Source organism: Labeo rohita, chromosome 23 (genome assembly GCF_022985175.1).
Source record: "Labeo rohita strain BAU-BD-2019 chromosome 23, IGBB_LRoh.1.0, whole genome shotgun sequence".
In the NCBI taxonomy this organism is placed as follows: domain Eukaryota; kingdom Metazoa; phylum Chordata; class Actinopteri; order Cypriniformes; family Cyprinidae; genus Labeo; species Labeo rohita.
This window is the reverse complement of record NC_066891.1, coordinates 10,161,949-10,172,050: the sequence shown is the minus strand read 5'-3', so window position 1 is coordinate 10,172,050 and position 10,102 is coordinate 10,161,949. Positions and strand designations below refer to the sequence as shown.

Below are 10,102 nucleotides of genomic sequence, written 5' to 3'. Positions count from 1 at the left end.
CGTTTTTTCTGTGGTTTAGCACAACATGAATTAGACAAGTAAAATTAGTCACCATAAATTAGCAGAACAACGCATTCAGTAGTATGTTAATCGTTAGAGTTTTATTATACCAATATTTTTTTGTCGTTAAAGTTCTATATAGGAATATTACACAACTCACTGATCCTTTAACAACACACACCTTATACACTAAAATGTACTGCCAATATGTGCGCTCATTGGCGCCCCCTCCTGCTGCTTGCGGCCTAGGCGATCGCCTAGTTTGCCTATGCCTAGAAACCAGCCTGATAACGAGCCAGAGATGATGCTGGAAAATGACTCCAAGCCAAATTATGATTCTATTCATTCCTCAATACTGTAGCCCAGGCACACATAGTTATACAACTAAGCCATTCAGCATGGTAGCCCACACACATATAACATAATTTCATGTATGTTGTATGTGCAGCCAACAGAATATCTGTGGCTGTACTGGCAGTAGCAAGTCTCAGCAGCAGCAACGTAGCAAATCTATCCGGTCAAGACCAAATACATTACTGTTGCCTTGTCTTTTACCATTTTATGTTGATGTTCTGTTCCTGTATCACATCCTGATTACCATGTTTGTAGTCCTTTGTAGTTTTTTGCACTTATTAGGTGTGACTTGTTAGCCCCTGTATAAATAATGACATGTGCTGTATAAAGCTCCTAAGATCATGTTATTTTTTTATTTACAGTTTTATGGATTTTTGTCTACTGAAAGTTTTGTGAAAATATGTTTGTCAGCTGAACAATTTGCATGTTTTCAAACAACGCTGTTCTGTCTCTCACAGCCTCCTTTTCATTCATGTCAAAAATAAAATTTGGTCTGTGAAGAAATTTTTTTAATGAATAATTTTAAAATTAATCACAATTTACATTGTGTAATTCAGCCTTTTTCTTGCAGGCTTAACATTTGTCTTTTCTTTTCAGGCATACCATTTTTATGCTTTTGAGAACAAAATGTACCAACACTTTAGTTGGTGTGTTGCAATAAGGGATGCATAGACAAGATGGCTAGATGTCTGTGTGAATATTAAATAACCACAACTGACTTGTGTAACAATATTTTTATCACTTACAAAGAATTTCTTTGTTTTTGTTTTGTTTAAATGACTAATAAAATAGCTAACCCTGGGTCATTCTAAACCCTGGGAAAGTGAAATCCTAGGTTATCTTGCTTCATGTTTCACACTGCCCATACTTTACACAAGGTTAACAATTTCTAACAAACATTCCTAATGTTATAGATCTTATTTGCATATTTGTGGTGTCAGTGTCACGCATTGGACGAGCACAGCACGCAACCTGTTTACAAAAGGTTCTAGCATTGCACAACCTCATATTATACTGTTTATTGCAAGATTATACTCTCAAGTTTTCCAGAATTAACTTTTCAGACTAAAATGGTAAGAATGAAACACTCTTTTTTTCACTCCAGTTCATGTGTTTATACAATGTGTGTGACTTTGCACATAAGCACATAAATATAAGGCATGTGATTGGCTGTCTGTTGCTAAGCATCTATTAGTAACATTCTAACAATGTATTGTTTCACAGTGTACAAATTTGGCACCACAATGTGAGAATGACACCGCAAAAGTGGCGATAGAACAGCAATGAACCGAGGTTAAGCACAGTGTGAAAAACCCTAAATAAAAATATCACAAAAAAATGGTAAAATATCTATTTAGGAATCTTAGACCTTTCCAGTGATGTATAGTTTATCATGATTAGAATAGGATTTATTTGTAATATGGTGAAGTAAACTTAGGCATCCCACTGGGGGCACGGTAACAATTAAAGGGTTAAAGGTGTCCTTATTACACGTTACATGTACTTACTATTGTAATAACAATTAAGTATGTATTAACGTAGTAACCCTAAGCCAAACCCTAATCCTAACCATATAGTAAGTACACATAGTTTGTTAATATTATTCAGTACTTAAATGTATAATTACACTGTAATAAGGACACCTTAAAATAAACTGTAACCTAATTTCAATCTGTTACAGAGTAATTAAATTACAGTTACTTAAGAAATTGCTGATTATTTATGGACTTTTAGTTGTGTTTTTCCCTGTTCCTGTTCTCCTGCCTTTTGTTCCTTTGACCTAGTTTTTTTTAGTTGCCCAGATCATGTCATTCTGTTCACCTTTGTTCATTCAATCAAGTCATTAGTCTCTCATTAGCTTTAGTATTTATATTCCCTGTTATTGTTTGTTTGTAATTGCTTAGCTTTGTGTTATGCTACCCCCTGCTCCTGGATTTTGTGTGTTTGTTTTCTGTGGATGCATTATTAACAGACTTGTTGTGGATTACTTCGCCGTTGTGCACTTTTTTGAGCACAGAATCGTTACACAAAGGGGGTTACATCTGAATACTTTTATTAAATTTCACTATTGTTATGATTTGAAATCTACATTAGACCTCAGAACAATCTCAAAGTAAAAAGAAAAGTCTGATTTTGTGGTGGCTGTGCTTTAGAATTAAATTTTTTATCGTCTTAATTCAAGAGATGAAGGATTGCTTCTATTGTTCTCTTTTGTAAGTTGCTCATTTGTAAGCATCTGCTAAATGTAAATTTAGAAAAAAAGTAATTAAAAAGTAATCACATTTATATTACTTTAATAAAATAATTGAAATACCTTTTACGTTTTAAATAGGGCAACTTATAGTCTGTAACCAATTATCTATAATCTACATTTCCAAAGTAACCTTCCCAACACTGATAAGGTAAATATCTAGATAAATAACCAGGAACATAACCAGGAACGTTCACTTCTCAAGAACATAAGGACGTAACATATGAGATTTCCTGGTTCATAAAACACTTAATGTTTATGACCAACCAAAGTGAATAATAGAGTCATATGAGTTTTACCCATAATACTTCCTCTTCCTCACAACAGTCTGAATTAATATGAATTTCCTTGGGCCTTGATTCAATGCACTATGAAACTGATATTTTAATCACTTTTTTTATTTTCAGTATCATAAGGGGATAATTAGACTTTAACAGAAGAAGAAAGAGTTAGAAATTATGTACTGTTTGTGTGCCTCCAAAAACAGGATTGAGAAACATTTTTCGGGACCATCTTGGATGAGCACAGAAACCGGAGAAGGGAAAGCTCTGCTAGTGTCAATGCACAAAATGAAACAGAAAAAAACTTTTCCAGATATTTTGATCAAAACAAAGCAGTAAAACAGGATACAGTAAAATCATAAAATGTATGCAGTCAGTTACCTTAATAATCAACAAAAGTATGGTTTATTTTTATAGGTACATCTGGATTTTACAATTTCTGAGATTCAGAACTTCCAGATTTGTTATCTACAATAAAGTATGATGGGTCTCTGTTTTCTTTTTTTTATGGGGTTTTTGTATTTTTCTGATATGACAGTTGAGAGCAGACAGGAAAGCATTGGGTGAAGAGAGGGGGCCAAGATCAGCAAAGGACCGTGAGACAGGAATCAAACTCAGGTTGCCAGCAGCACTGTTATGCTATGTGTCAGCACACTAACCACTGGGCTATCAGTGCCAACCTTGTGTCTCCTTAAGAGAATTCTTTCATTTTCTTAGTTTTCTTTCTGTTCATTCATTCTCATTTAAAAATACACGATTTCATGTAATTTTACTATATCTTCTTGCCTAAACAGCACGTTTTATTTAGGGGTGGCTTTCATGGATGAAGCTGCATGCTCGTTGTCTTCATCGGGGTCTTAACCTGACTGCAGTTCGTCGTCGTAACCGACTTGAGTGGGCAGATGCTCACATTTGATGGCATCTGGCACTTTGGAGAGGTGTTCTCTTCACTGTACAGGGCAGATGGCAGACAGCGTGTATGGCGTCGTTTGGGTAAGCGGTTTGCTGATGTCAACGTTGTGGATCGAGTGGCCCATGATGGCGTTGGGGTTATGGTATGGGCAGGCATATGTTGTGGACAACTAACACAGGTGCATTTTATTGATGGCATTTTGAATGCACAGAGAAACAGTGAATAGATCCTGAGGCCCATTGTTGTGCCATTCATCCAAGACAATCACCTCATGTTGCAACATGATCATGCATGGCCCCATGTTGCAAGGATCTGTACATAATTCCTGCATACTTACCTGGCCAGCAAACTGCACTTGAACAATATTTGAGAGAAATAGGCCTTTTGTGTACATAGAAAAAAAGTCTTAGATCTTTGAGTTCAGCTCATGAAAAATGGGAGCAAAAACAAAAGTGTTGCATTTATAATTTTGGTCAGTGTATATGTTGCAGTTTATCCATACTACAGTAGAAACAAGAAGGTAATGCTTTATAAAACCATGCTGTGATCCGTAAGGTTTCAAGATTTAAGAGGTTATGAACTATAACTCTACTTTTCTTTGTTCCTTTGCTATAAAGACAGCAGACAGCGATGGATCCACTGCAATTGTTATCTACTCTATTTTGCAATGTGGAAGTAAGCATTATTTGTTACAAACCAGTGTGTTTATGATTGTGACTAAACATTAAAATATTCTAACAAATAATTAATAACAAATAATATGTACATAAAATAACTGAATAAAATAACTGAAAGTGAGTGACACTGGATGTTTCGCACATTCAAGTTACAAATGGCCTTTACACATAAAGGTTCTTTACATGTACACTCTTAAAAATAAAGGTTCTTTATTGGCATCAGTGGTTCTATGAATAACCTTGAACACCTATGGAAACTTTCAAATGCAGAAAAGGTTCTTTAGATTTTTAAAATGTTCTTCAAAATGGTTCTTTTAGAAACTGTTTATTGAAAGGTTCTTTGGGGAACCAAAAATGGTTCTTCTATGGCATCACTGCAAAAACACCCTTTTGGAACCTTTATTTTTAAGAGTGTAACAGTTCAATTTACAACCATATCAACTTGAAGAAGCTTTTTTTTACAGAAATGGTTCTTGAGTTCTTTATTCACGCCTTTTTGTTTTTCAAATCTATAACTGTTAAAGCCACCTCTTTATTGATTTTGAAGCTCAGTTATCCAATCACACAGACTGTCAACACACTCTCAGCACATAGAAATCATTCTTAAAATATCTGGTTTCATGCTTTTTTCTCACTTTAGTTTAACTGAACATGTCAGTGCAAACAGTTCTGTTCATTTATAGATCCTTCTTTATTCTTCTCCACTAAGTACTGTAAGTATCAGATTCAGACTGATATCAGAAGTTTTTTTTAAAGCTATCCCATAATTCCCATTTTAAATTGAGTAACTTGTAATCTGTAACCTATTAATTGTATTATCTATTTCCAAAATAACCTTCCCAACTCTGATGATCAAATCATCTAGATAAATAATTAAGAATGTTCATAACTCAAGAACATAAGGACATAACATATGAGATTGCCTGGTTCAAAAAACACTTAATGTTTATGACCAACCAAAGTTAATACCAGGGTCATATGACTTTTACCTATAATACTTCCTCTTCCTCGCAGCAGTTTGAATTAGTTTGCTGGTATTACTCATATAAAATTCCTTGAGCCTTGATTCAATGTACTATAAAACTGATATTTTCATGAGAAAATGTACATGACCTTTATAGCATATGGGGATACTGCTGAAAAAAATACCTGGTCACCCAGCTTAGCTGGTCATAGCTGGTCAGCAGGCTGGTTTTACAGGGGGTTTGGCCACTTCCTTAGTTGGAACAACCAGCTAAAGCCAGCCTGACCAGCCTAGGATGGGAGATCAGGTAAACCAGCTACTTCCATCTTAAACAAGCTAAGATCAGCCAGCCAGCTTAGGCTGGTTTTAGCCGTTTTTTTTCCAGCAGGGTAAAACGAAAGAGAATATGTACTGTTTGTGTGCCTCCAAAAATAGGATTGGGAAACAGTTTATGGGACCACCTAGGATCAGCACAGAACACATTGGGAAAGCTCAGCTAGTGTGAATGCACAAAACACAACAGCAAATACTTATTCGGATATTTGGTTAAAACAAAGCAGTAAAAAATAGTAACCTTACTTAAATAATAGATTAAAGTTGCATTTAATCAGGGGCAGCCATAGGCCTAATGGTTAGAGAGTCCGACTTGTAACTGAAAGGTTGCATGTTTGAGTCCCAGGTCCGGCAGGGACTGAAGGTAGGGGGAGTGAATAACCAGTGCTCTCTCCACCCTCAGTACCATGACTGAGGTGAGTCCCTTGAGCAGCTGCTCCCTGGGTGCTGCAGCGGTAGCAATATGGCTGCCCACTGCTCCTGGTGTGTGTTTGTTCACTACTCACTACTGTGTGTGTGTGCACTTGGATGGGTTAAATGCAGAGCACAAATTCCAAGTATGGCTCACCATAATTGGCCACATGTCACGTCACGTCCTTTCCTTTTTTTTTCTTTTTTAAATATAGGGTCATTAAATGTAAGATACAATAAAATCATAAAACCTATTCAGGTCAGTTAGTTTAACAACACTTAAAATTTCTAAGATTCTCAACTCCCATTTCCGCATTTGTTATCTACAACAAAGTATGATGGGTCTGTGTTTGCTATAAATATCATGTGCACATGTGTCTCCCTGAGAGGATTCTTTCATTTTCTTTAGTTTTCCTTCTGTTCACACATTCAACATGCTGGTGCAAACGCTAAGCTGGTTCATTTGTAAGTATCGATTTAGAACCAGTTCAACTTGATTGATTTCCATTTTTCAGTTTTTCATTTTGTTTCATTTTGTTTATTGGCACCCAAACTCCCGAACAGCCTTCCTGATAACGTTCGGGGATCAGACACACTCTCTCTGTTTAAATCTAGATTAAAGACACATCTTTTTAGCCAAGCATTCAAATAATGCATCTCATAAACTTTTCCTGCAGCTATATCTGATCAAATGTTCATTATTAATCTTTTAGCTCTGGTTTAACAAACCTTCCTTTTCTTAGTTTGAACAGCAGCTACGCTAATTATGTTCCTATTTGTTCTCTGTTTTTGCCATGGGATTGACATCCCATGGTAACTAGGAATTCACAAGCTCCAGTGTGGATCCAGAACACTTAAGAAGAGATGATGCCAACCCCACAGAGGACTTCAGATGATGCCAACCCTGAAAACATACAGCACTACCGGAATTCTGCTACTAATTTATAGTGTTCTTTGTCTGTTTGATTACGTCATTAATTGATCTTTACCACACATCTCTGCCATATGTACATCAAGCTACTACTACATATATTGTAAAAATGTCAATTTGGTGTAAAGCTGCTTTGCAACGATATGTATCGTGAAAAGCGCTATACAAATAAATTTGAATTGAATTGAATTGAATTATTTGATTTTCAGTGCTGCTGTTTCTGTCTCAACATGGTAAGAATGACTTATGAACTGAATAATTTACATTCTCATTAAAAAATACATTATTACATTACATAATTTCATTTTATGTCATTTTACTATATCATCTTGCCTAAACAGCATGTTTTCTTATTGCAGGAGTAGAAGCATACAAAATAATGCTGATATGTGAAGGAGGATCTGCATTCCTCAGCTGTGGTGAGTAATTCAGTCATTTTTAAATTTACATTTTTGGTCTTCTGTGCTCAAACAAGGCATATGAGAGAGACAAGAAGCAATGGAGAACAGGAACAGAAAACCTTATCACAATTCACTTTTTTTTTGCATTTGTCAGGTGTGGGATACATAACGGTTGTTGAAGCCAACTATGGACGGACTGATAGTGTAACATGCACAAGTGGGAGACCAGCTAATCAGATTTCAAATACGCACTGCTTCCAAGAATCATCCCTCAGTACAATGACCACTCGGTAGGATCGACAGATAGCAGAGAAAAAACTGTTAATGTTTACAGTGTCATTTTATACATAATTTTACAATAGCAATTATTTGTCTGTAGTATATTAAAACTGTTCTGAAGTACTTGTCATTGTTTGTCCATGAAACAGGTGTAATGGAAGAAACAGCTGTCTTGTTAGTGCAGCAAACTCAGTTTTCCCTGATCCTTGTACTGGGACATATAAATACCTGAATTTGACTTATGACTGTCTCCCAGCAAGTAAGCCAGTTTTTTAAGTTGATTATCAATGACAAAATTCTTTAATGTTTTCTTTAAATATCTAAAACTGGTAGTCACTGTCAATATTAGTCACTTCTGTTTGCATTTTCCTCCAAACTAATTCTAGGAAGAAGTGCAACCTGTGAAAATACCCAAAGCGTCATTGTCTGTGGTAAGATTTATCTTTTCTTTCTGTAAATTCTGAGGTTATAGCATCAAAAGGGTACAGTATTTTATTTAGTTCTTCAGGGCCTCATGTCCACAGTATTTTGACTGGATCAGTCCAGCTACAGTACACAAATTACTGTTTTGAAATTTGCTGTTTTTGTGTTTCAAAAGCTACTGGTGTCATTTTTGTTGATCATGCCAATTATGGACGACGGGATCTTGTAACCAGACCTAATAAATTAGCAACAACACCACACTGTTACTCTCCTCAGACCAGGAGTATGTGTTCCAGGTACTACAGCAGATACACTTCATATACAGTCATATAAGACACCATAACACATACACACACATAAGCATTCAATCTTAAGCTGGTTTGAAACAATATACCAAAAATACGTAAGGGACAATTAGAGATGATACCAGTAGACATGATAAATGGATTTTGCCAATTGCTAGAGATTTTGGATTTTCATCTTATCATGATAATGGTCATTTGACAGTGCTGCACCATTACAAAAGTTTATCATATGCATTAGTTTTTATGCACTGTGGTTTAAAACCAAGTGATTTTCCAGTGTTTCAAGTGGAATAAGCAGCAAAAAATGCACAACTGTCTCAGAGATTTTTTTTTGTGCACACAAGCCACTGGTCACATTTCTTTGTGCTCTGTTGTTTTTGAACCTCTTAAGGTGCGATGGGAGGAAGTCTTGTCAACTACATGCTTCAAGTTCTCTCTACACTGATCCATGTAGGGGTGTCCATAAGTATCTAGAAGTGACGTTCAACTGTGCATAAGATGCTACTAATATTGTTTTTACAATAAATTGCAATTTACTTTAGAATAAAATAAAATAATATAATGAACCTTTACATTTTACAACTTAGAAAACTTTTGAAAACTGAATACTGTCATGTTCCCTGTCTTGTGTTGGATTTATATGTTGTAGTTCTTGTCTCCTGAGTTTCTTGTGCCAGTTTGTAGTCCTTCTGTAATTTCTTGTTTAATTGGTTCCCCTTAATTGTCTTTCCAGGTGTTGTCCTGTTATCTTGTTACCCTTGTTAGTCTGTATAAATAGGCCTTGTTGTTACATGTACCTGTTTCTTGTTTTGATTATGTTGTTCTTATTAAAATTCCTGCACTTTTTTTCTTTGATTCCTTCATTACACATACTGATTTGATGAGCCTTTTAAACTACAACACAAACAAGCCTCTTCTCACACAAACACTTCTCTATTAGGCCTGTTATTTGAAAGCACCTTTAGACCTTCCTAGAACATACACAGAACATGGTCAGACTGCAACATCAGCAGCATTATTAGTAATTGTGCAAAAACAAATAAAAGAAACTATAGGAAATAATAAGAAACCTTAAAGCACTTAGTTACGAAAAAGACATTTCGTTCGGCATCCAAAAAATGAAAATCTGCCCCCTCTCCACACACACTGATGCCCATTTGACCAATGAGATGACATGACATTTCTGTCTAATTAGGTTTACTGATAATATGTTTAAATTTATTATACTTTTGTGATTTGTTTTGCTTGAAAAGTGCGACATTTCTAATATGAATAACCAATGATTACTTACAATACAACCAATGATTACAATTACAATACAAATTTTCAAGTGTTCTACACATACAAAACCATATGTTTCAAAACTGTCTTCACATAGATATAAAATGAGGATCTCTTAAGAAATATCATCTGCTACAAGCTAGACATTTCCTGAAACAAACCACTAGATGAAGAAACGTCTGAGGTCAAAGCATGAATGTATAAGATCACATTCAGCTTTCAGAGAAAGAAGCATTTGTATATTTTGTAGTTTATACATACTACAATTTTAGGAAGTAATAAAATAGTAAGAAGTAAA

The 10,102-nt window shown here is 35.3% G+C and overlaps 1 protein-coding gene across 4 annotated transcripts; it reads left to right on the top strand.

Annotated features, from left to right (window-relative positions):
• On the top strand, positions 1-9,446 carry LOC127155158 (L-rhamnose-binding lectin CSL3). 4 transcript variants are annotated; one of them, XM_051097204.1, is made up of 8 exons: positions 1-3,504; positions 3,681-7,348; positions 7,475-7,534; positions 7,671-7,806; positions 7,945-8,054; positions 8,182-8,226; positions 8,394-8,514; positions 8,915-9,446. In XM_051097204.1, the coding sequence occupies exons 3-8, from the start codon at positions 7,495-7,497 to the stop codon at positions 9,018-9,020; spliced, it is 558 nt and encodes a 185-aa protein (XP_050953161.1). In that variant the 5' UTR covers positions 1-3,504; positions 3,681-7,348; positions 7,475-7,494; the 3' UTR covers positions 9,021-9,446. The 4 variants fall into 4 exon arrangements, with proteins under 4 accessions (XP_050953161.1, XP_050953160.1, XP_050953159.1 ...); XM_051097203.1 differs by having other exon boundaries at positions 1-3,879; positions 4,417-7,348; XM_051097202.1 differs by having other exon boundaries at positions 1-7,348.
• The last annotated feature ends 656 nt before the right edge of the window (positions 9,447-10,102 follow it).